This window comes from Marmota marmota, unplaced genomic scaffold, assembly GCF_001458135.2.
Source record: "Marmota marmota marmota unplaced genomic scaffold, marMar, whole genome shotgun sequence".
Lineage (NCBI taxonomy): Eukaryota > Metazoa > Chordata > Mammalia > Rodentia > Sciuridae > Marmota > Marmota marmota.
Window position 1 is genome coordinate 54,151,796 of NW_026000229.1, and position 26,804 is coordinate 54,178,599.

The window sequence follows — 26,804 nt, forward strand, 5'->3', positions numbered from 1 at the left end:
GGTGTAAACTTCTTCTAGAAGTACCATGCTGTCGATTAGAGCACCTTACTGTTCAGCAATTTACTAGTTTGGGAAGAAAAAAATAGTGGAAAATTCATATTTTTATCAAAGAAACTTGCATTTTTTCTAAGGAAAATATAAAGATAAATTTATTTCTTCCTTTTTGAATCAGCTTCTGGTTAAACATTGATAATTAGCAAGGATATCTTAAAGAGGATTCATAACTAAAAGCATCTGGGGAATATTTTACAACATAAATTTATAAAGCCCCGTTTAGCATAATGAATGATATTCTTTGAGATAATATTCTTAGGATCTTAAAGTTCTGAAAGTTGCAATTGGCTTTTATTATTTATTTTTATTTATACATATTTGGTTAGTTCTTTCTAGTTATATATGATAATATAATGAATTTTGACATATTATATATATATATATATATATATATATATATATATATATGAAGTGTAGTTCTCATTTTTCTGGTTGTACATGATGTAGAATTACATTGGTCATACATGCACATAGGATAATAATGTCTGATTCATTCTACTATCTTTCCTAATCCAATTTCCCCTCCTTCACTTCATTCCCCCTTGTCTAATCTAAGTTACTTCTTTTTTCCCTACCCACCTCCTTATTGTGAGTTAGCACCCACATATCAGCAAAAACATTTGGCCTTTGGTGTTTGAGATTGGCTTGTTTCACTTACCATGGTATTCTCCAGTTCCATCCATTTACCAGCAAATGTCATCATTTCATTCTTCTTTATAGCTGAGTAATATTCCATTGTGTATATATCACATTTTCTTTATCCATTCATCTGTTGAAGGGCATCTACATTGGTTCCATAGTTAGCTATTGTGACTTGAGCTACTGTAAACATTGATGTGGCTGCGTCACTTTAGTATGCTAACTTTAAGTCCTTGGGGGTATATGCCAAGGAGGAGGATAACTGTGTCAGATGGAGGTTCCATTTCAAGTTTTCTGAGGAATCTCAATATTGTTTTCCATAAGTGGTTGCACCAGTTGGCAGCAATGTATGAGTGTACCTCTTTACCCACACTCTTGCCAACATTTGTTGTTGCTTGCATTCTTGATAATAGGCATTTGACTGGAGTGAGATGGAATCTCAGTATAGTTTTAATTTGCATTTCTATAATTGCTAGAGATGTTGAACATTTTATCATGTATTTGTTGACCAATAGTATTTCTTCTTCTGTGGAGTGTCTGTTCAATTCCTTTGCTCACTTATTGATTGAATTATTTTTTATTGTGAAGTTTTTTGAGTTCTTTATATATCCTGGAGATTAATGCTCTATTTCAAGTACAGCTGGCAAAGATTTTCTCCCACTCTATAAGCTCTTTCTCTTCATGTCTGTGAGTGTTTCCTTTCCTGTGAAGAAGCTTTTTCATTTGATACAATCCTATTTATTGATTCTTGATTTTTACTTCTTGTGCTTTAGGAGTCTTGTTGAGGAAATCGGTTCCTAAGCTGACTTGACAGAGATTTGCACCTACTTTTTCTTCTAGTAGGCACAGGCTCTCGGGTCTAATGCCTAGGTCCTTAACCTACTTTGAGTTGACTTTTGCACAGGGTGAGAGATAGGGATTTAATTTCATTTTATTAAATATGGATTTCCAGTTTCCCCAGCACCATTTATTAAAGAGGCTCTCTTTCCTCCAATGTATATTTATGGAGCCTTCGTCAAGTACGAGAGAATTGTATTTATATGGGCTTGTCTCTGTACTTATATCCTGTACCATTGGTTTTCATGTCTGTTTTGGTGCTAATACCATCCTGCTTTTGTTACTATAGCTCTGCAGAATAATTTAAGATCTGGTATTGTGATGCCTCCTGCTTCACTTTTCTTGCTGAGGATTGCTTTGGCTAAACTTGGTCTCTTATTTTTCCAAACAAATTTCATGACTGCTTTTTCTATGTCTATGAAGAACATAATCAGAATCTTAATAGGAATTGCATTAAATCTACATAGCACTTTTGCTAGTTATGGCCATTTTGACAATGTTAATTCCGCCTCTCCAATAATATGGGAGGTCTTTCCATTTTCTGGTCTTCTTCAATTTCTTTCTTTAGTTTTCTGTAGTTTCATTGTAGATGATTCTGTAGTTGTAAGTACTGAATCTCAAATAGTCTGGCTATTGTGAATGGGATAGTTTCCCTAATTTCTCTTTAGTAGTTTCATCACTGTTATATAGGAATGCAATTAATTTATGGGTGTTAATTTTATATGCTGCTACTTTACTGAATCCATTTATGAGTTCTAAAGGTATTCTGGTGGAATTTTGGGGGTCTTCTTATCATATCATCAGTAAATAGGGATAGCTTGAGTTCTTTTCCTAATCATATCCCTTTAACTTTTTTCTTCTAATTGCTCTGTCTAGAGTTTCAAGGACAATGTTAAATAAAAGGGATGAAAGAGAGAATCCCTGTCTTGTTTCAGTTTTAAGAAGGAATGCTTTCAATTTTTCTCCATTTATAATGATGTATAATGATATAGCTTTTACAAGGTTGAGGTATGTTCTTACTAGGCCTAATTTTTCTAGTGTTTTGAACATGAAGGGGTACTGTATTTTGTCAAATGCTTTTTCTGCATCTATTGAGATAATCATATGATTCTTATCTTGAAGTCTATTGATATGATGAATTACATTTATTGATTTCCATATGTTGAACCAACCTTGCATCCCTGGGATGAACCCCTCTTGATCATGGTGTACTATCTTTTTAATATGTTTTTGTAAGCAATTTGCCAGAATTTTATTGAGAATTTTTGTGTTTATGTTCATCCAGGTCATTGGTCTGAAATTTTCTTTCCTTGATGTGTCTTTGTCTGGTTTTGGTATCAGGGTGATATTAGCTTCATAGAATGGGTTTGGAAGGGTTCCCTCCTTTTCTATTTCATAATTTTTTTTTGGTGCTGGGATCAAACCCAGGGCCTTGTGCATGCAAGGCAAGCACTCTACCAACTGAGCTAGATCCCCACCCCCTTATGGAATAATTTTAGGAGTTTTGATATTAATTTTTCTTTGAAGGTCTTGTAGAAATTGGATGAGAATCTATCTGGTTCTTTGGTTTTCCTTGGTTAGTAGGTTTTTGATGGTGTCTTCTATTTCATTGCTTGAAATTGATGTGTTTAAATGGTGTATGTCCTCCTGATTCGGTTTGGGTAGGTCATATGTCTCTAGAAATTTGTCAATGTCTTCAAGATTTTCTATTTTATTAGAGTATAAATTTTCAATATTATCTGATTATCATCTTTATTTCAGTAGTTTCCATCATGATATTTCCTTTTTCATCTTGAATATTAGTAATTTGAATTTTCTTTCTCTTTTTCTTCATTAGTGTTGCTAAGGGTTTATCAATTTTATTTATTTTTTTCAAACAACCAACTTTTTGTTTTCTCAATTTTTTGAATTGTTTCTTTTGTTTCAATTTCATTTATTTCAGCTCTGATCTTAATTATTTCCTGTCTTCTACTGTTTTTGGTGTGATTTGTTGTTCTTTTTCTTGGACTTAGAGATGTAACATTAGGTTATTTATTTTGATATTTTCTATTCTTTTAATTAATGAGCTCAATGTAATGTATTTTTCTCTTAGAACTGCCTTCATAATCTCTCAGAGATTTTGATATGTTGTGTCACTATTCTCATTTACTTCTGTTTTTTTTTTTTATTTCATCCCTGATTTCTTCTGTTATCCATTGGTCATTTGATAGCATATTATTTAGTCTCCAAGTGTTAGAGTAGCTTCTATTTTTTATTTCCTTACTGATTTCTAATTCCATTCCAGTATGATCTGATACTGGAGGTATTATAATACTGCAAGGTATTATCTCTACTTTTTTTTTTTTTTGCTAGAGTTGCTTTTTGGCCTAAGATATGGTCTATTTTAGAGAACGTGTATACCACTTAGAAGAAAGTATATTCAGTCATTGATGGATGAAATATTCTATATAAGTCTGTTAATTCTTCCTTCAGGCAGCTCGAGCCTCAAGGCTGGGTGGGGCACTGGTATCTCTTTCTACCTCCAGGGAGTTGCCTTTGAACCAAGGGCTGTCTGAGCCAATGAATTCTGCAGTATCACAGAATTCTCTTTGAGCAGAACATTTGCCAAGGCAAAAATCAGTCTCAGATTGGTGAGATTACACAAAGAGTTCTCCAAGGGGCACACCTCTGCTTAGAGATGTCTTAAACACACCCACAGTACATTCACGGCTTCACACAGTATAGGATTCTTGGTTGGCATCCATTTTTTTTTCAGAGTTTGGTATACATTGTTCCAAGACCTCCTAGCTTTGAGGGTCTGGATTGAGAAATCAGCTGAGATCCAAATTGGTTTTCCTCTAAATATAATCTCGCATTTTTCTTTGGCAGCCTTTAAAATTTTATCCTTATTCTGTGTTAGGCATTTTCATCATAATGTACCTTGGTGTGGGTCTATTGTAATTTTGTATACTTGGGGTCCTGTAAGCCTTCTGTGTTTGATTTTCTATTTCATTCATTTAGATTTGGGAAATTTTCTGATATTATTTCATTAAAAAGATTGTTCATTCCTCTGGTTTGTATCTCTATACTTTCATCTATCCTAATGAATCTTAAATTTGCTCTTTTCATGTTAACCCACATTTCTTGAAAGTTCTATTCATGGTCTGTTAACATCTTTTGTTCATGGCCATCTTATTTTCAAGATTATATATTTTGTCTTCATTGACTGAAACTGTCTTCCAAATGGTCTAATCTGTTGGTCATGTTTTCCATTGAAATTTTAATTTGGTTTATTGATTCCTTAATATTAAGGATTTCTGCTTGATTTTTTTAAATTTCTATCTCTTTATTGAAGTGATTTTTCTTTCAGCTCCTTACTTTTCTGATTTCACTCCTCACATTGTCCTTTAGCTTGCAGATAAGTTTAAATATGTACATTCTAAACTTCTTCTCTGACATTTCTTCCACTGTCGTATCAATGGATTCTATTATTGGAGCATCTTGGTTTGTTTGGGGTGATTTGTTTCCTTGTTTTTTCATGTTGTTTGTGTATCTGCCCAACTAGCAGTATGGAGGTGAGGCAGTAAAGTTTCTACCCTGTAGATTTATTATTCCTGAAGGTTTCTAGAGCCTTGCTGTTAAGGGGGAGACAAATAATAACAGCAATCAATGCAAATAATGTACAGCCTTAAGCCAAATAGCCCCTACTAAGATATCTACAATTTGTCTCAATAAACAGAAATGATATGTTCAGTTATTTCCTACAATAAAATGTAAGTTTGCAAAAGGGTTTATAATTTCAAGTGGTGGATAAAGAGAGAACACAAGTGTTGTAGGATGTGATGTTTATGAGGAAGGAGAATAAAGATAGAAGTAAAAAATTAAAGAAAGAATGAAAGGGAATTATAGAGATTGGCTATTATTGAGAGAAAAGGGAGAAAGAGAATCAAGGGAAACAGATGAGAGAATATATATATATATATATATATAGTAAACATTTTTAAAAATTAAAAAATAGAAATAAAAATAAAATACAAAACAAAACTGAAATATACTAATCAGATATCCTAGTCCTCGAAATGCTGATGTATGAAAAATAATTGATTTCAAAAATGGTAGAAATGTGAGAGAAAAAAATAAGAAAAAAAGATCTTGATGAAAAATTGAACAATTGTTACCATTGGAGTTCAAAAGCTTCCCTTATGTGGGGTTATGTGGGCTTGTCTGGAGCATCATGTTTGCTCCACCCTTGGATGAGGTTTCTAGGGTGAGAGGGTTAATCCTCGGGGTGGAACTCCTGGAGGCTGGATTTAGGCTTACGTATACTCCAGTCTCTTTATTGAACGCCAACTTGTCTGGAGATTTTAAATCAGTGCACCTCCTCCAGGGTCCACCAATTGTTAGTCCACACTGGAAGACTACACCCCGGGAATCTTCTTTGGCTTCCAGTCATGTGGCATAAGAGCCTGTTTTTAACTTACTATGTAGCCTGAAGACCATGATTCCTGGTCTCTGATTCCAATCTCTCCCACCACCTGCCCTTTTGAATTCTCAGTCAAGCACTTCTCTCCTGGCCAGTATTGCAAGCAGCCAAATTGGAAGGGCAGGGGGAAGCCAGGTGGGTTTCCATGATGAGTAGTCCCCTGTGTAAACCTCTTTCCATGCTTGATTTTTCTTCTGGTCACTTAGGCACATTCTCTTTCACACAGTGTGGGTTTGCCTGGTTTCTTTTTTGAGCCAGGCTTGGGTCTGCCAGAAATTGGCTCCCCCAGCTGCCAGCCCCAACACCACAGCTGCAAAATGGTTCTTTCTGCTGTCTTCCACATTCTTCCAGGATAGATAATGGCTTCTTTCCTGTACAAGAATATTGTGCAATGCACCTTACTGCTTAGTTGGGCAATGACTGTGATCTCTAAACCCTCTGTACTCTGACACATCTCAGTCCTCCTGAGAATGGAGGTTTCTTTAATTCCCTTATTGCTTTACTACATTTTCAGAAGGACCATTCTAGCTTGTGCCTCCAGCTGCTGCCGTGGCTGGGGCCCTGGAAATTTCTTATTTTATTATATTCAGTCTCCTTAGTCTCTGATCTGTTTTGAGTGCCCACTGTATAGCACGCCACACACAAATTTTGTTCATTTATTCACCTTGCTGAAAAGCTACCTGTTTTCTTGGTTTCACAGCATCAAGCCACCAGGGAAGCAACCTCTCTATTTTGCCATCTTCCTCCACATGACAATTGATTTTAATAATCATGTTTACAAACTGTTGGTCTAGATGGTGGTGGTGATAATTCACATTGATAGTATTCATTCAATCATTTATTCATTAAGGTATTATTTATAGGTTTCTGTTTTGCTAAGGGATGAATGATATATAGCCCCGCTTCATAAAGAGCCACAGCCTGACCCCATGGACTCTAAGAAGCATGAACCATGGTCTGGATGGGAAAGTTGGAAGGGAAAAAGGCTTACTTTGCTGCAATATTGAGAGAGGGTTCTGAAAAAGAAGGAATAGTTAAAAAGCAGTTGTAGGAATACACATCAAGAGAGGGTAGAGAAATTTGAGACCTAGGAACTAGTGGATGTGGATATAAAAATGAAATGTTTGTAAGGACTTGGAATATTCTGGAAATGATGAGTTTGATGTGAGTATAATATAAGCAATTCCTGCAAGGTGGTGTGAGGGGATGAGGAAAGCAAGAGAGATAATTAGGCTTATAATTTTGTGAAATACTAAAATGTGAGATATGTTCTTGTGTTCTTCCACTTATATGTGCATCAACCCTAACTCACCCTTTAACCTTTTTCAAGAAGTCACATTCCTGCCAGACTTAAATCCCAAGTCAATCATTATTGAATTTCTGAACATACTATCAACATTTCCATCTCTCTTTCACTGTATTATGCTCATTTTGTTAAACCACACTTTGGTTAACACAACTCTCCCAATCCTCTGTGCTAGCATGTACACAGCTGAATGTCAATGGAGAATTCACAGCCATACTGCCTTGTCCCACCTTATACTGCTGATCACTAAATTCATGACACAGTATTGCTGCCTGTCAATCATACTCTATTGACCTAGTCCACTCACTCTCCCATTCTCCTGAACCATTAAATCATAATTTTACCTCTCTTTCGTCAAATCTCCAACTCCTCCTGCATCCTTACTCTCAGATCATCTTGCTTTCTTGGCTTTCACTGAAAAAAACTGAAGCCAAGAGAAAAGGATTTCCATGTATCACCACCATATATACCTGCCTAAAGAGTCCAGTGTGGCAAACCCTATGGTTCAGGTATCATCTTTGGCCTCAATTGCACCACCTAATGGTTTTCCCATATAAGGTATTCTTGGGTTTTCAGAAACTCAAATGGGCCCCCAGTCAGTCAGCAATGGCTACCTTCTCTATTTTCCCTGGGACAGGGCCACAGCTCATGGAGGGCGACCTGAACACTATACGAGGGCACTGATAGAGGCGGACTAGACACACCATGTCTCCATGCACACTAATTTTGTCTTCCAGGAGAGAAGTTCTCCTTTTGCTCAAAAGTGCTGTCCTTAAGTTGTACCTTCCCAGAAGAAATAGTTTTTCTAGTTTCTACAAAAGTAATTACAGGTTACTTTGAGCAAGTTACTTTTCCCTTCCTAAAAGTGCCTTTAATAATTTATTAGGATTCCTACTACAAATTACCACAAACTAGGCAGCTTAAGACTGCAGAAATTTATTCTTTCACAATTCTAGAAGCCAGATATCCAAAACAGGGTATTGGATAAGTTATGGTCTCTCTTGGTGGCTCTCAGGAAGAATCCTTTAGCTCCTCCTATATTCTGTTAGTGGTTGGTAATCCTTGGTGTTCTATGGCATGTAGCTACACCAATAAAATCTCTGCCTTTTGTCTTCACATGGCTTTCTTCCCTCTGTTGTGTCTGTGTTCTCACATGGCCTTTCTATATGGACACCAGTTCTTGAATTTAGGGCCTATCCTAATCTAGTATCACCTCATCCTAAGAATTTTATATTTAAATCCTTTATTTACAAATAAGGCAACATTCTAAGGTCTCAGATGGACATAAATTTTGGTGGAGACACTATTCAACTTGTACAGAACATAATTTTCTTTTGGAGAAATACCTACTCCCTTTCTGTGCCCCCCACACAAAAACACACTGTTATGGGTCCTTCCACCAGATATTCCTTCTTCTTCATCCAGCATGATCAAGCATGTGACCTAACCTCAGCCAATCAATTTTATTTTCAATCACCTTGAATCTGGAAGCTAGTAATACATGGTTGGTTGAGAAAAAAAAAATGGAATCAATATAATTTCCCTCAATAGAATGAAAGCTCCAAGAAGGAGGGGATTTTTGTTTACTACTGTATGCTCATAATCTTATAATCTAAAATAATAAGTGACAAGTATTTATTGAGTAGTGGGATAGAGTACATAGGGAACTGTCTGAATGCAAGCCCTTTGAATCTTCAGCCATAAACAGTACTAATACTCATAAACTGACCATAGGGCTAGTCTGTTTCTGTAAAAGTCCAAAGAGTATATATAAATTTTGCAGGCAATACTGTTTCCATTTTGTAATTACTCAACTCTGCCCTTTTAATGGAAAAATTAAAATTTGACTGTATTCTAATAAAAACTTACATTACAAAAACAGGTGGCAGGCTGGATTGGCTCAAAGGCCATAATTTGCCAACTCCTGCTCTAGACAAATAGGGTTATTTACACTTCTCTCCTTCTAATCCCTATCTTTCCTCCCCTAAAACTCAGTCATCAGAACCTCACTGAAAATGTCACCTTTTCCTGGAGAAAGTGTACAGAAGCTGCATCTACACTTAAAATAAAATTTTGTGTTTGCTGAATAAACGGGTTAGTTCACAATACCTCTGGGCCTCCAAAAATACAAAGTCTTACTAGGGCAACAGCCAGAGGAGAGGTATGCAGCACCAAACTGTAAAAGCTATGTCATGGACTGTGCCTTGCAAAGCCATGGGAGCTGGACCACCCAGAGTTTTGGAGGACTAACCCTTACCCCTGTGAGTCCAGAAGGCAGGGTACTGAGTCAAAGATTATTCTTGAGCTTGAAAATTTAAATATTTTCCCGTTGAGCTTAATACATATTACCTTTTTCTTGTTTCTTATTTTTCTCTTTCAGAATGATAATGTCTATCCTGTACCTTTTGTTTTGCTTGGATGATTTCTCAGGTTCACAGCCTAAGTGGAATTTGTCTTAAGATTAATCATGCCTTGAGTATCACTTATGTCTAACTTGGTTGCTAATTAGATGAGACTCTTGACCTTTTTGAGCTGATGCTGGACTAAGTTAAGATTTGGGGGGGTTATTGGAGTGGAATGACAGTATTCTGCATTTGAGAATGCTATGAATTAGGGAGAGTCAGGGGTGGAGTACACTGGTCTGAATGTTTGTTCTTCCTAAAATTTTTATTTTTGGAACTCTAACCTCCAACATGCTTAGAAGGTAGACACTTTTGGAGTGGATAAGATCATGAAGGCAAAACACTGAAGAGTGGGATTAGTGCTCTCCTAAAGGAGGTCCAAGGGAGCTCAGTCACCCCTTCCACAAGGTGAGGATATAGAAAGAAATCAGTACTCCTCCATCTTCCTGAGAGGAATTTCTCCAACATGGAAAACATCATTGAGTATTTGGGTTTTATAAATGCCAACCTTCACATTGCATTTAGTTTGCTTAAAGTGGAGAAAACAAAATGCTCTAGAGAAAAAAAGAGTTGTCTGCTACTTCTTGCTTACCTAAAGAAAATGGGCAGAAAAGCTGCTGTGGACATTTCAGAGGTCCAAAACAACAAATTGATCAAAATATAACATGGTTTATATAAAACTTACTTGATAAGCATACATTTGACCAATCTTTCCTTAACACTTGCTATGACAGCCACTAAGCTAGATGCTGGAAATGCAAGGGTGAATGACGGTAGGTGGTTCCTACCCTCAAAAAGGGCAAGGTCTAGTAGTAGAGACAGGCATTATGCAAATATTTAGCAAAGATGAGGGTAAAAGAAATACAATATTTTTTAAAAATCCATGGTACAAGAGAAACTTATGCCCCCCTCTCTTTCTTTCAGAACACTTTCCTTAGAAAATATGCAATTGTAAATTTTCTGTCCCATCAATATGTAAATCTTTTTAAAACCCAAGTTTCTCAGCAGCTTTACAACACAGGAATAACTTTAAAACAAATTTTTTGAAGTTGAATATAGACAAAATGCCTTTATTTTTGTACAGTGCTAAGGATCAAACCCAGTGCCTTACGTGTGCTAGGCAAATGTTCTGCCAAAACTTTTGATGACTTGAGAATCTCTTTGAAATGTATCATCAAGAAAATGGCACCCCCTCCCAGTTTCTGGGGGACAGTAGGACCCTAACTTGCAGGTGCCTGGTTCCTAAACTGTCTCTGGTCATGAAGATATAAGGTGTTTCTTTTCCTTTGGATAAAACCATTTCTCTAACATGTATGGACACCCCCAATTAGTAGGATGAACTTAATGCTCATCCTAAAGGTGTGACATTGGTACCTGTCAAGTTCTGTTACTTGAGGACTAGTTATTGTTTATTTTGAGAACATGTGTGCCATGGGTTGTATTTGCTTGGCTACATAAAAACCCAAGTTTTCTTTCTGTCCTTGCAATCTCCTTGGGGCCTTGCCTGTGATACATATCACGATCTAGTTTTATGCTCATTCAATAATAGAATTGTTTTATTTTACTTCTACCTATTTTCTGTGTAGACAGGAGATTTTATTTTCAATTATACTTCCCCAACAAGGCAAACAAGAATTCTCAAGTACTGTTGTTAGGAGGGAAATTCCAGATAGCCCTTCTGGAAAGTTATCAGATGGTACTTAGTGAAGTCAAGTATGTTTGTTTGGCCAATAATTCCATTCCTATTATACATTCTAAAGAAACTGTCCTTAATAATTACAAGGCTGTTAAGTGTTGTTTAGTCAACCTAAGTGCCCATCTCTAGAGAAACACCAAAAAAGACAAAACATGGTTGGTGTATATTAGGGAATATTGTGCAGAATATAGAAACAATGAATTGGACATACATATATAAAAAGGACAGATCTTAAAATAGCATGTGATAAAAAAGAATAAGAATAAAAACTATATTATGATACAAGTTATGTAAATTAAAAATATACACGGGGCTAGGGATGTGGCTCAAGCGGTAGCGTGCTCGCCTGGCATGCGTGTGGCCCGGGTTCGATCCTCAGCACCACATACAAAGATGTTGTGTCCACCGAAAACTGAAAAATAAATATTGAAATTCTCTCTCTTTTAAAAAAATATATATACACAGAACCACTGTTTGATTTTTAACTGTAAAGGTACAACTAAAGGTTTATAAGGAACATTAGATTGGGGGTAGGGTATAGGGAAAAACTGGAGATAAAAGTAAGAGGAGGATCTTATATGGTACTAGGATGATAATGTGCTTGGCCCTGAAGAATACAATCAATTCTTTAAGCCTCAGGTATAAATTTCTTCCATATAAGATATGATCATCTCTCTAGTGAATTAAGACTAGTAAGCCTACTTAAATTGACTGTCCCTCAATGTGCTGCCTTAGGGCTAAATACACATATATTTGGGATATTAAAATAAGGTTAAATTGTATGATACGAAGGAAATAGCTTTTAACAGTTTGGTACTTAAAAGTACCTTTAAAGAAAATCTTGTCCATTGATTATATACCAACAAACCTTGGATGAAGACTTACATTTTTTGATAGAACCATTAGAAATATCATTCAGTGGCCTGTTTAAGTGTGTTTCAGAATGACTCCTAACTTTTAAATGGCACTTAGTATATTCATTTCATTGGATCTTTTTTTTTTTTTTTTATCTTTACAATTTTATTTTGTATACACATTTGCTCTAAATCAGTGAATTTCTAGGCCTGGTTCAGGTAACTGAAGGGCCTTTATAAGTACTTTATATTGTCTAGACCCAAGGTATGCTGCAAACATAGTCTGAAGTAAAATGGGAAATAACATCTTTCTGAAGATAGGCTTAGAAATTTTAATCCAGTAAGTTAAGTTGTTTCCTTTCTCTGGTAGCAGGGCTGATTGATACCTGGCTGCTAGGCCACCATTTATAGGTATAGCCAAGAAAACAGGGTACAGACCTCCTAAAACTAAACCAACAAGTCCACCCCGTGTCACAGTACAGGTTTCACAATTCAAATCACCTGTACTCAAAGGTAAACTTACAAAACCTTTGAAAGATGCATTTGCTGTCAAAAATGGGAGCACTGCCATTGGTAAGCTAGCAGCTATTCGGGCCTTTGTTACATGCAAGACACGCCGAAAAAGACTGTTTGCTATTAGGCCACAGAGAGCAGCATTAAGTCCAATATATGTGGATCCATGTTCAAGTAGATTCCTTTCTGCTTCTGGTAGTAGTTCAATTTTTCTGGTTATGATATCAAAAATTGACTTTTCCTTGATAGTATCATGTGGTTTATGATTTTCCATCTTGACCCTTTACTCCGTTCCTCCCAGCGCAGCCATCTTCGGCAGACACGTGACTCGGAGGTAGCAGCCGCTTTTCATTGGATCTTTATATTCATTGCTAGTCATTAACAGATGGGCCTCTGTTGATGTCTTAATAAGCACCATAAAATTATTTCTTCCACTGTCAAAGTAAATACTGAATTCTGCCTCACTTGTGACTTTTTCATAATATATTAAATTCAAATGTGAGATGGGGCAAATTTTTACAGATAATTTAATATAATAATTAGGTAGAAAGTACTCACATAAACATCAAAAATCTATAATAATGTAAAAATCAAATTAGCTAACAATTTTCCAGACTTCTGCATCTTCAGACTTTTGGTTCTCTGGAATTAAATTTAAGGGATTACAAAGCAGAATTTTAATTAGATATCTCCGCAGTTCTCTAACACTATGAATATTTTTTTTTCATTTTGAGAAATGAATTTAACAACCAATTCATAAATTGTAAGCACACACAATAATAGTACATTTTTACACTGTGATGTGGATATTGTTACAGAGAGCACACAAGTGGTTCCTGCCATTGAGCTCACAACACTAGTAAATGTGTGGTCTATGGAGAAATCCCTAATAATGCTGTCTGTCAAAAAATAAATTTTGAATGCCCCCCAAAAAAAACACAACTAATCCATAAAGTTTTAATAAATTTGTAAATTCAAAATTTTCTTATTTGGGCCTGCAAAGCCACCTGTACCTTGTTAAATGATTCTTCAATCCAAGTGGTGATACAGTAAGCTTGAAACTCTTATTAGTAGTATTAGATCATCCCAATTGTTTTTGGATTAAGACAGCTTTACCAGCTGGGTGGCACATACCTATAATCCTCGAAGCTCTGGAGGCTAAAATAGGAAGATCATGAGTTTGAAGCCAACTTCAGCAACTTAGCAAGGCCTTAAACAACTCAGTGAGACCCTGTCTCTAAATAATATAAAAAAGCGTTGAGGGTGTGGCTCAGTGGTTAAGACTCCTGGATTCAATCCCTGGTACAAAAAAAAAAAAAGATAGTTTTACCTCTAAATAAACAGATTTGACTTTATAAGGATTGGCCCTTCTCTCACTCAGCCAGCCTCAGGAGAGGAGCTGTGCCCAGCTACCTGCCTCTCACCTGCGCCCCACCCCACCCGCAAGGAACACTGAGCAGCTGTGATCCCTTCCTCACTGCACCAACCGTGACCCAGCATGAGTACTCCCTTCTGCTTCTGCACATCCCCTACCACTCAGGCCTTTCCCTCACAGTAGGCCTGGCACTGCCACTGCAAGGCACTTACTCTCTTTGCTATGACTTCATCATCAATTCTGAGCCCGCACCTGACCAACAGTGGTGTACAGTCCAAGGCTGAGTAGAGTAGAAGAATTTTCTCTCCTATGAATGTGGCATGGACAGGGTCAAATCCTTGAGTGCACAGGGAGAGAAAGTGAGTGCTACAATCACCTGGGAAGAGCAAAAACACCGTGCTGAGAGACATGGGGGATATGCTAAAACAGAAACTAGCTGATATTAAAGCAGAAAATTACATAGCCAGAGGTCTTCACTCACTGGAGGGCAGGATGTCTTGTCAGCATAAATCCAACAGCTCCTGGCAGTTTGGCTTCAATGGACAGACGTGGCTCCACTTTGACTCAGACAGCAGGTGTACAGAGGTTCATCCTGGGTCCAACTGGAAATGACAAGGAGGTGACCTTGTTCTTACACAAGACCTCAACGGGTGACTGTAAAACCTGGCTTCAGAAGTTCTTGGTGCAATGAGAGGCAGAGCTGGAGCCCACAGGACCTTTAATCGCCACCCTCGACAAAGCCTTTCAAGAATCCACAGCCATCACCCTTATTTCCTCGGCCCTGCTGTTGATCCTCACCTGTTTCATCCACCTAGGCCTCCAGACCTTCCTGACGGGTTAAAGATGCCTCCAAGAAGCTTCTGAAAATGTGAGTCAGTGAAATAACAGTCCTTACTGATCTTCTGCCAATGTACTACCTGCTACCATAGAGCAAATGAAGATGAAAACACAAATCCAGAGCCCTCCAGGATGTCAGTGAGACTTTGTCACTTAGCCTAGAGCTCGTCTGCTTATTCAGATCTAGTGAGGATTTATAAGACACTCCTGTATTTCACTTCTAGGAATACCATGAGCCATAATCAACTTCTGCAAGAGTCCAACTATTCTGATTGCTGCTTTCACTCTATCATCCATCGAAGCAGCCACACTCAGCTTTGCTTTGCCTGTGTCAGTTTTCTTCTGTCCTTTACTGTTTAGGAAAATCACAACAGATTTCTAGACTTTAGCCTCTGCCACCCCAAGATCTGATGACCTCCATGAAGATCCTTTAACTTCAACTTTGAGCTCTTTATTCTGTTTTGTGATAGTCCAATTCTGCACTTTTTCTTAACATGTTTGACCATTTCCTTTGCTAATCTATGGAATCATACACTTAGCCTTTGACTGCTGGAACAAGAAATCTCAAAAAAGAGTTTTAATCTTGATTGTGTTATCAAATACTTCTCTGCACCTTGAGCTGACCTTTATTATAGTTTGGATCTGGAATGTCCCACAAAGATCCATGTGTTGACTATGATGCTATTGAGAGGTGATGAAAACTTAGGAATAGAGGTGTTGAGTCAAGTTTCGAAGGGCTCTTTGTGTCTCAGGCCCCTTCCCCATCTCTTTAAAAGAATAAATTATTTATCATTGTTACAATAAGGAACAATCTCTTCTGCTACAGCTCCTACTGCCATGATATTCTGCCTTACCTCAGGCCCAAAGGCAATGCAGTCAACCAAACTTGGACTAAAACTTCTGCAACAGTGAGCCAAAAATTAATTTTTCTTCCTTTAGTTTACTGGATTCAGATGTTTTTTGACTACGATGAAAAGCTAATATAACATTGATGGTGCAATATTGTCTGTAAAATACAATGACAGACATAATTTATAACTTAAGGAACTCTTGTATGTTTTGTTGTATTTAAATAAACATGTTTTGTAAACAAATCTAAAAAAAAGGATTGGACTTGTCTAGGAGCGTCTATGAATGAAATGAAGCCTTATTTCACTTAACTTGCTTGATTTTTTAGTGGCTTAATTTCTACTTTTGTTTTGTACAGACATAAAACCACATCATATAGCAACTTCAGATGAAGAAAAGGAGATCTGACAAAAATGGTCACTGTTTCTGTGATCCTCCCATGGCTTTTAACTATAAGTATCCTTTGCTCAAATAAAATCTGGAATATGTGTACAGACAATTCTCTACTGTGGGCAGGTCCCTGGAGTTGTGGCTCAGTGGCAGAGCACTTGCCTAGCATGTGTGAGGCTCTGGGTTCGATTCTTAGCATCACATGTAAATACACAAATAAAATAAAGGTCCATCAACATCTAAAAAACAAAACAAAAAAGAATTACTGTGGGCAAAGACTTTAATTCAGCAAGTTACCAGTGGTTATTAGTCTATAGCTATACAAAAACTTGGATTCAATTTTTGACAAAAATTCTTGAGCTTTACCTAGAAATAGTAACATTCTTAAAATAATTTGTTTACATAACAAAGAAAACCCTGTGTCAGCTCTCTTCTGTCCTTTACTGTTTAGGAAAATCACAACAGATTTCTAGAAATATACAAGACAATATACTTTGACAATCTTTATATTATCATCCCAAAGCAGTGTGTTTCCTGAAATGAGAAAATTGATGTAGATAATTCATCTAATTGATTCATATACTTAAACTATTATCCTCTAATTAGTCTATTTTCTAAAAGGAACACTTTTCCAAACACAGGTCATGATGTTCAACTAGATTTTCAGAGGATAATAGTAAAAGTCAAACTATGAATCAGATTCTTTCTGGCATCAGTCTGAAATCCCTAAGCCACAAATATTTTTTTTTATTGGTTGTTCAAAACATTACAAAGCTCATGATATATCATCTTTCATACATTTGACTCAATTGGGTTATGAACTCCCATTTTTACCCCAAATACAAATTGCAGAATCACATCGGTTACACACTCACATTTTTACATAATGGCATATTAGTGACTGTTGTATTCTGCTACCTTTCCTTTCCCCTACTATCCCCCCTCCCCTCCCCTCCCATCATCCCTCTCTACCTCATCTGCTGTTGTTCAATTCTCTCCCTTGTTTGCCTCCCCTTTCCCCTCACATCCTGTTCTATGTAATTTTGTGTAACATTGAGGGTCTCCTACCAAGCCACAAATATTTTAAATAATTTATTCTAACCTATCAATGATGGAAATAATTTTGTATGAAATAAAAATATAGAATGAAAATAAATCTACCTTTTTCTATGTGTTTGTGTTTACAGTATATATTACTGATAACAATGTTAACTGAATCTCAGTAAATGCGTATAATTCTTGATAGTTGTTAGATAAACAAATAGTTCTAACAATTATTTTTCTTGATAGAGCCATTTAAAACTAGTCTGTTGAATGAGGAGGCCATCTGGTGAGAGAAAATAGCACTACAGACACTATTTTACATGAAGTGTATCCTCATATTCTACACAAACCCCCTGAACCTCAAAGGATAGAACGACGCTCTCCAAGAGAAACCTAACCCAAATCATCTAAGGCATGCAATTAAAATTCTTCTGATAGCCGTATTTTCAAAGAAGAAACAACAATTTTGATATATTTTTATTTAACCCAATGTATCAACAATTATTTCAACATGTAATCAATATAAAAATTATTAGCAAAATAGTTTACTTTTTTTCATACCTAGCTTTCAAAATACTATGCGTATTTTATGAGCATACTTCAGTTCAGACTAGCCACATTTCAAGTGCTCAACAGCAACACATGGCTGTGGCAGTGGCTTACCTTACCAGACTGGGCGGATACACACAATGGGAAGAGAGCTGCATTACTTTGTCTTTCACTAAGGTCATTCATTCATTCCTCTGCACACTCAGAAAAGTCCCTCCCCTTGCCCCTTAAACTGTATTTTGCAAATGTTTTTTCTTGCCTCATGAACATTTTGGAAAACTTAAAAGGCACTTTAAGAGCCTGTCCGAGAACAAGACCCTGGGAAGGCTAAGTCATCTTCCACGGGCACCGGGGCTTTGGTTCATGGGCGTGGTCCTTCCATTCTGCTCGCCAGGCGCACAGCAGCTTTGGGCGGTGGTCGCAGGCCGGGGAGAAAGGTCGCCCTTGAGAATCGGGGCGCCTACCAGCCGTCAGGCCGCCTTGTGACATCACAGCGCCATGGCTCTGGCTTCAACTCAGCAAGCCTCCATGCTTCCCTATGAGTCAAAAATTGTCAGCGTGAGAGAGTCAGGAATGGAGGCGGCAACGAGGTCCTCGCCACTTTGTCCGCAACCTGTTGCTTGCGGGGTCTGGGGAGCCAGCGAAGGCAGATGAAGAGATGCGCGGCGGTACCAAGAGACCCGCAAACTAGATGCTCCCTTTCTCAGGAGCACTAAAGGGTCTTCCGGGTGGTCCCTGCCTCTGCTGATTGGTTAGAGGTTGCCGCACGTGACACAGACACGCGCGGGCCGCTGTTTTCTCCGCCCCGTTTCACCCCTTCTCCAGCCGAGGTCTCTGCTGGTGGAGAGCGGGTTTCCTAGGCAACCGCAGCGGGCAGTCTGTACACACCAAGCCCGCAGCTAGAGACGGTGTCGCGTCTGCTATCACAAGAGAGGAATTGGGCAGTCGAAATAGCTCTGACCCGTCTCGGATTGCCCCGGAATCCCTCCTCTCTCTGGGATAAGGTGAGTGTCTTGTCACCTGGTGACACACCTGACGAAGGGGGCCCAGAGAGTCGGCTCCGCCCTCCTCCTCTCAGCCACTCCTGAAGGAAGACGCGAATGAAGCAACATTGAAATCTAGGGACCTCCCATCCCAAAACGGTGCATTGGAAATGATAACAATAATGAGAGATAGTGACGTGGTTTTAGAGACCGTCAGGGAGACTTAAAGGGAGGAAGGAAGACAGAGTGGCCCACAGTCACCTGTGCAGCTTTTTAAAGCTCCCAGTTAGGTCCAGGACGGGAAGAACCAAATTCTCATTGCCCAACCTAATACTGCTCATCTAGAGCAGAAAGAGTTTATTTGAACCTTCAGTGATAATTGATGGATTCTAATCTCTTTATATGCAAGGGAGGAAATGATTCAACCATATAGGATTTTCACTTTGCAGAAAAGAAATTTAGTTTTCTCAGAATTACTTCTTACGCAACTCTCATGACAGAAACTTGGTCCTCTATAGTGAGATTATTATTATACTCTGAATGGTCATGTAGAAGAAATTGTTAAAGTTATACAGTATAGGAACCTGTGGCATAGCAATTAATTCAAACCTCTTAACAAAAATTCACTGAACACCTAGCATGTGCCAGGCATTGTGATAGGTTCATAGTTTCTTCCCTCAATGAACATGTAACCTGGTATGGAGGAAAGACCTGAAAGCATCACAATACAGTGTGACAGGTGCTGTATTCAGAGCATGTGCCTACCTAAATCTGAGTCATAAGAAGAGTATGCTTATATTATGACCAGAGAGAACTGGTCTTCAGAGAAGATTCTTGATTAAAATTTGTAGGGGTGCATAGAATATGCTGTAGAGATAAAAAGACATTTTAGGAAGAGAAAACAATATGCAAAAGTACAGAACATCCCAGCCAAGGATAGAACTACACTTGTGGCTAGAGCTTGGGGTACTCTGTGGAGGTTGTGGTTAATGAGGAGCTTGAGAGTTAGGCAGGAGTCAGCTCGTGGTGACTGTGAATAGCAGATTTACCTTTTAATGGTATAGAGTATGGACTGAAGGGCAGTGAGACAACAGGAAGGGCATCCAGTTAGGTGAAGTGAAGAGAGCCTAAACTAAATCAGAAGCAATTAAAATGGCACAGAAGAATGTATATACATTCAAGAGGTATTTACGTAAGAATTTAAAGAGTGACTAAACCTGGAGAAAAAGTTGAGGATAAGTTCCAGGTTTCTGACTTAGATGATAAGAGGGGTATCGTTTATCCAGAGAAGGCATACATTAGGAGAAACATAGGAATTGGAAAATATAATTAGCCAGTATTGGACAAACTGGTTACCGCTTATAACACATATAGATGGAGTTTTCCATGTAGGCAGTCAAATTTGTGTCCCAGGAAAAAAGACAATAAATATTAGTAATTTTTCACTTAGAACAAAACAATCGATTTGAAAAGTAGGTTTGAAATAAGTGGAGAGAAACCAAGGAGAATAAAATCAAACCAAAGGAACAAACAACAGTCATCAGCATTGCCAAATGTTATGTCAAGGCTAAGTTGAGAGTTGAAATATGTCCAGTGTCTTTGGCAATTAGAAAATTATTGTTGAAATTGTTAAAATAAAGAAACAGAAGAAGAATTGGAAGAAGAATAAAAAGGAAGAGGAGGAGGAGGAGGAGGAAGTAGAGGATAACAGCAGCAGCTTCAGAAGAAGAAGAAACTGCAGCATCTTCTGCACAACTGCTGCTGCAGTGCAATGAGGTATCTTCAGTTAGTTTGTAATGAGTTGACTATTGAATGGAGGTAGCGAAGCGTTGCTCATGATTACCTAGAAACCTTTCTGTGAAAATATTTAAAACAGCTATTCATAAAGGAATACAGGATAGAAGGGACTTTTTTTAAAGATAGGAAACCTAATGTCTATACACAGAGAAGATCTTAGAGAAGGAAAGTAGGAATAAATAAGAAAAATGAAAATTTGATAATGCAATATTCTGAAAGAAAAGATAGGATCAATACATAGGAAAAAAGAGATTCAATTAGGAGATAATGAAGAATACTTCTAAGACAGGAGTTATAAGGGGGGAAAGTACTTATTTAGGAGAAAAGAGAATTGAAGGAGTGTACATCCAATGATATCACTATTCTCTGTGAAGGTGCAGACAAGATCATCTTTTGAAAGAGACCCTGAGAAGAGATGTAGAATAATTAATGTATAATAAATCCTAGATCTTTATCTTTAGTCCTACTCCCATAGAGGAAATTGATAAGGAAAATACAAATAACTGTTGCTGAAGATTCAGTTGTAGAAGCCATATAGTTGTAGTGAGTTCAACTCCATACTGGTTTAATCTAAACTGGAAAAGAGTTGTGATTAGATCAATCCAAGATTTGCGTTTTGAAGGGGAAAAGCCCTAGAAACCTTGGTGACTTCTGGTTCCCTGGGAAACTAAAGATGACCTTTAACCTCTTAAATGGGCAGGACCCCAAAAGAGCCTTCCCAAATTGCAGGAGAGTAGCCAAGCTGGCCGATAGGACATTTACCTCTGGATGGAATCAGAAACTTCATCTTCATCTGGAAACACTGAGTACATTCATGACTGAAGAAAGCACATGAGGCTTATAAGTACCAACAAGGTCTAGGTTCCAATTTATACATAGTTTTGTAAAATATAGCATTTAGGGTTTAAATTAATTTTTTGCCAATTAACTATTGAATTACAGCAAGACTTTTTTTTTTCTAAAACTCAATGAAGAGAAAGTAAGATGAAATGAGAGGCAATGAGCATATTTATCTACCAAGAAAAAGTTGTGTCCTTGAATAGACAGAGATCCATACCTTGTTGTAGAAGAAGTCTCAATACTGTAAACATGGACCTTCTCTCTCTATTAACCTTTATAATGCAATTTCAGTTAAAACCCAGCTGAATTTTAAAAATTAGTTACAAAATAAAAATCATAAAACTCATTTAGAAAAGTAAATATGAAAGAGCAGCTGGGAAACTTCTTTAAAAAGAATCCAAGGTGAGGATTTATAATATAAATCCAAGTAATTAAAACATATTGATATAGAACAAAAGTAGAGAGTGTTAAGGAAGAACACAGATTAGAAAGTACAAAATTAGGACAAGCATCTGTGATCATTAGTGTATACTGAAGGAAACACTTTAACTCCTTCTGGAATAGATACCTTGGACATAGACGACATTACTTGGATCCCTGTTGGGTGACTTGGGAGACTATGAGGTCAGGCTGGCATGGTAGTGGGCAGCTAGGCTTTCCTTTACTGCTCACACAAAGGGGTTCAAAACAGGGGCTTGTATTCCGATGAGTAAAGGGGTTATAAAAGCTTCCCTTACTTGGTGTACCATCCAAGGAAGCTTAGGTAGGGAAAATTGTGGCCTGCATCTGTACTTGGGCCTTTGTGAGAGTATCTTTCAGGTTATTCCTTACAAAGTGCTCCTTTGCTTCGCCACTCCTGCACTCAGTGCTGCAACATCTTGGGGTTGTTTAAGATTGAGGTAAAGATGCAGTTGCCAGGGGAGGAATGAGAAGCATTTCCTTCCATGTAGATTGTCTTCTAACCACTCTTATCTCCATTACTACTTCTCAACTCCAACCAACGTTCTCTCTTACTTAGGTTATTTCAACTGCTTCTTGGCTAGTCTCCTTGCTTTTACCTCCGTAGTCTTTATTCAACAAAGGAGCTAGAGGGATCCTTTTTAGTACTAAATACAATTCATGTTATTTTTCTCCTCAAAGTCCTCATTCAGCTTTCCGTTTTATTCATAAGAAAATTCAGTGTTCACAAGGACCCACAAGATAGCATGTGATCTGGCTCCATGGTATCTCTCTGATCTCACATCCATTTTTCTCATTATGCTACAACCACATGACTTTTCTTGCTATTTTGCAGACATGCCAAGTTCACTCCTTTATTTAGCATTTGCTCGTTCCTCATCCTGGATGCACTTTACCCAGATTCTCTCATGGCTCACACTCCCTGATTTATATCAGTTCTTTTCCCTGATTCCTCTTCATCAAAGAAGTGTTCTCTTTCCTCCACCCCATCAGTGTACTCATTAGATCCTCAATATTAGTGACAGTGTCCAGTATATTTTGATGATTTTTAATGTATTTTTTTTTTTTGCTAGCTGGGGTCTCTCTCCCCTCCTATTTACTCAGTGTCTTTATCTGTTTTGTGCTGCTATAATAAAGCAGCATAACCCATAGCTACCCTTATGTATGACCCACAGCTACCCTTTCACTGACCACTGCTACTCTGAGTTGAAGACATTTTTAGAACTTTTCCTCCTGGTACTTTGAATTTTGTTCTGGTTTGCATTAATGGCATTTTTCTCAATCTGATGTCATCCACGTCATTCTTAAAAGACCTTTATCAGTATTCTGGCAATTTATGCTCTTTTCCTAGCATGGCTGTTCTTTTTATTTTTTTTTTCTTATTTTCATTTCTTCAACCATTCCAGTGGGATTTGAAGAGGGAAGTTAGGTAAATACAGGACTCAAGTCACCATCTTTTTTTAAAATTTACATATAAGTTGTGCTTATAAATAAATATTTAAGTGTAAATTTTTTAAAGTATAGACATTTAATTTTTTCTCAGAGTGAGCATATCACCTTACCCAGCAACCAAATAAAAAAAAAAATATCATCAGCAGCATTTTAGAAGCCCTTTTTTTGCCTCCTCTTAGTCACTCACCCCTGAAATATAATCATTTTCCTGTCTTCTAATACTATAGTTTGTTTTCATATTTTTTATGAATTGACTCATATAGTATGTACTCATTACATGTGTATGTGTTCTTTGGTTAACATTGTTCTCTGAGAATCATCTTCATTATATATAACAATAATTATTTCTTTGCCATTTCATTCTCTAGGTTAAAACCCCAAAGAAATGTGTGGTTATATCCCACCTAACAAAATATTCAGAGAAGCACTATTTAGCCACCAACTGGAAACAGTCCAAATATGTACCAATAGTAGAATGAATAAAACCATGTTTATACATCAATAATTTATAATACTAAACAGTCTTTTTAAACTGTCATTTTTTTTTTCTTTTCCCTCTTTGCCTAAATCAATCTTAACTTTTCATTCCTATTCTAACCACATCAGCTTTTACCTGCATCCAAGATAACTTATTAACATATTTCTACATTTTCTTCCTACCTAATCACACAGACACAGAATCTCACACACAAACACACATATCTATGGGGGAGTTATTATTGTAACAAGTGGGATTATAATATAAATAGTTCTCTATGTTTTGTTTGTCATATCATAATATTAGAAATAGGATTTTATACTTTTTAGATAATGAATGTCCAGAATTATATAATGAAAATGTTAAAAAACTATGAAAATGGGGTTAAATTTTATCAAAATAATTTAGGTATTAATTTCTTCACATTATCTACAATGAAGTTGTTGAATTCATTTTAATAATATGCCAGGTAAGCTCTCTAAGTACAAAGAACTGTGCTCAGTTTGGAGCACCACAGTTTAATAAGAAGGATAAGCTGGAGGCTATTCAAAAGAGACAAAGAATGACTATCAAAAGAACTAAAAGAATTGAACTCAGAGCAAGATAAGGGTGTAGATGAAAAATGACTCTTTTCTTCAAGTATTGAAGGCTCATTATACAGTAGAAAAATTATAATTATTTTATTTGAACGAAGGATAGGATGGCAACAAAAAGAGAGGAGTTATGGAGAGACAGAATTAAATTCAGAATAAAAAATAGCTTTCTAACAGAAAACTTCAGAGATAAAATAGACTGTCTTGGGGCCCAGCTGTCTGGTAATATACTATATGAAGATTTCAAGTCAGGTTGGGTGATTCAACTTAAGTTAATTTTAAGGTCCTTTTCAGTTTATAATGACATGACCCGAGTATTCATTTGATTTCCTTAATAGATACATTATTATGACCATTATTTTTAATGGAAGATGACTGAAAGTGAAAATCTACATCAAGAAGAAATAATTAAAGAACTGGTGAGTCAAATCTAAATTTCTTTTGAACATTTGCAAAAATATGAGAGGGAACATTTTTTATGCACTTTTCTGGAGCTGAAAGGAATATCTAGTGATTTCTTCTGCAATATGCCTTTTGGAAACACAGAAAAATCACATATGTGGTACAATTTACTTTCTTGTGAGAGATATAAAAATGGCACCAGTACAATTGACAATTTGTAATTTCAAATGACAAAAATCATTTTCATTATTTAAAATAGTAATAATTAAATTTCTTTTTGTAATAATTAAATTTCTTTTTGTTTTTTAAACAGTGTTTGTGCAATGGTTTATCTTATGAGATAGTTGGAAAAGAAGGATCAAATGCTTCAAAACTGGAGATGTTTTTCTCAGGGTATCCCCGTATAGTTGGATTATCATTATTTCCTAATTTAACAAGTCTTACAATTGTTGCTCAAGATATAAAAGAAATTTCAGGGTTAGAGACTTGTGTCCTGCTTAAAGAACTTTGGATTGCTGAATGTTGTATCGAGGTAAGCTTAAATATATAATCTTAGAATGGAATATTTTATACTGAAATCTTGACTTTAGAACAATAATTCATTGAAATTATGATGAAGCAGAGCAAAACAGATAAGTGGCAAAAGATAGAAATTAATATTCAAAAAATAAAAATTAGAAATAAGTAATCAAAGCATAAACATATTTTACTTTTTAGTTATCAAAGCTAATCAAATCAGAGCCAGCACTGCTTAACAGTAAAATTGGTTTACTTACACACTGTTGATTAGATATCAATTTTGAAATTCAATATTTTAAAATACCAAAAGCCACAGAAATGTACACATATTTTTAACTCAGAAGTCCTGTTTTTAAAATTTTATCCTAGAGAAGTAATTCAACAGCAGAAAACAAATGTATGTATGAAGCTATTTGTTGCAGTATTATAAATAGTAGCTAAGAATTTGGAATGTAAACATTTTATTCATAGAGTAATTTTTTAAAAAATTACTATAAACGTCAAGAAATATTCTAAAATTATTATATATTATAATTTGAAAGATTATAAAACATTTTAGATGGTCTTCAGTAAAAAAGTCTTCACCAAATTACATAATATATCTATGATTATAGTTATAAAATAGAATTGATTAAAAATTTAAATAAAGTATACAAGACTAAATAAAATTGTATGTAGATGGAGTAATTATATACTTTCTCTTTTAAAAATTTAATTTTTGAACATTATTTTTTTTTTAATTTTTTATTGTTGGCTGTTCAAAACATTACATAATTCTTGATATATCATATTTCACACTTTGATTCAAGTGGGTTATGAGCTCCCATTTTTACCCCATATACAGATTGCAGAATCACATCAGTTACACATCCATTGATTTACATATTGCCATACTAGTGTCTGTTGTGTTCTGCTGCCTTTCCTATCCACTACTATCCCCCCTCCCCTCCCCTCCCCTCGCCTCTTCTCTCTCTGCCCCCTCTACTGACATTCATTTGTCCCCCTTGTATTATTTTTCCCTTTCCCCTCACTTCCTCTTGTATGTACTTTTGTATAACTCTGAGGGTCTCCTTCCATTTCCATGCAATTTCCCTTCTCTCTCCCTTTCCCTCCCACCTCTCATCCCAGTTTAATGTTAACCTTCTTCTCATGCTCTTCGACCCTACTCTGTTCTTAGTTACTCTCCTTATATCAAAGAAGACATTTGGCAATTGTTTTTTAGGGATTGGCTAGCTTCACTTAGCATAATCTGCTCTAATGCCATCCATTTCCCTGTAAATTCTATGATTTTGTCATTTTTTAATGCAGAGTAATACTCCATTGTGTATAAATGCCACATTTTTTTTATCCATTCATCTATTGAAGGGCATCTAGGTTGGTTCCACAGTCTTGCTATTGTGAATTGTGCTGCTATGAACATCGATGTAGCAGTGTCCCTGTAGCATGCTCTTTTTAGGTCTTTAGGGAATAGACC

The 26,804-nt window shown here is 36.6% G+C and overlaps 2 protein-coding genes across 2 annotated transcripts in view; one reads left to right on the top strand and one right to left on the bottom strand.

Annotated features, from left to right (window-relative positions):
- Window positions 1-12,388: 12,388 nt before the first annotated feature.
- On the bottom strand, window positions 12,389-13,103 carry LOC107137883 (transmembrane protein 126A-like). Its single transcript, XM_048793027.1, has one exon. The coding sequence runs from the start codon at window positions 13,035-13,037 to the stop codon at window positions 12,444-12,446; it is 594 nt and encodes a 197-aa protein (XP_048648984.1). The 5' UTR covers window positions 13,038-13,103; the 3' UTR covers window positions 12,389-12,443.
- A 5,330-nt stretch (window positions 13,104-18,433) lies between these two features.
- Window positions 18,434-26,804, top strand: part of Lrrc9 (leucine rich repeat containing 9) — an 86,667-nt gene continuing 78,296 nt past the window's right edge. The window contains exons 1-3 of the mRNA XM_048793626.1: window positions 18,434-18,811; window positions 24,748-24,828; window positions 25,125-25,343. Of these exons, the coding sequence (XP_048649583.1) occupies window positions 24,781-24,828; window positions 25,125-25,343 (267 nt within the window). The 5' untranslated portion in view covers window positions 18,434-18,811; window positions 24,748-24,780. The remainder of the gene's footprint in view (window positions 18,812-24,747; window positions 24,829-25,124; window positions 25,344-26,804) is intronic.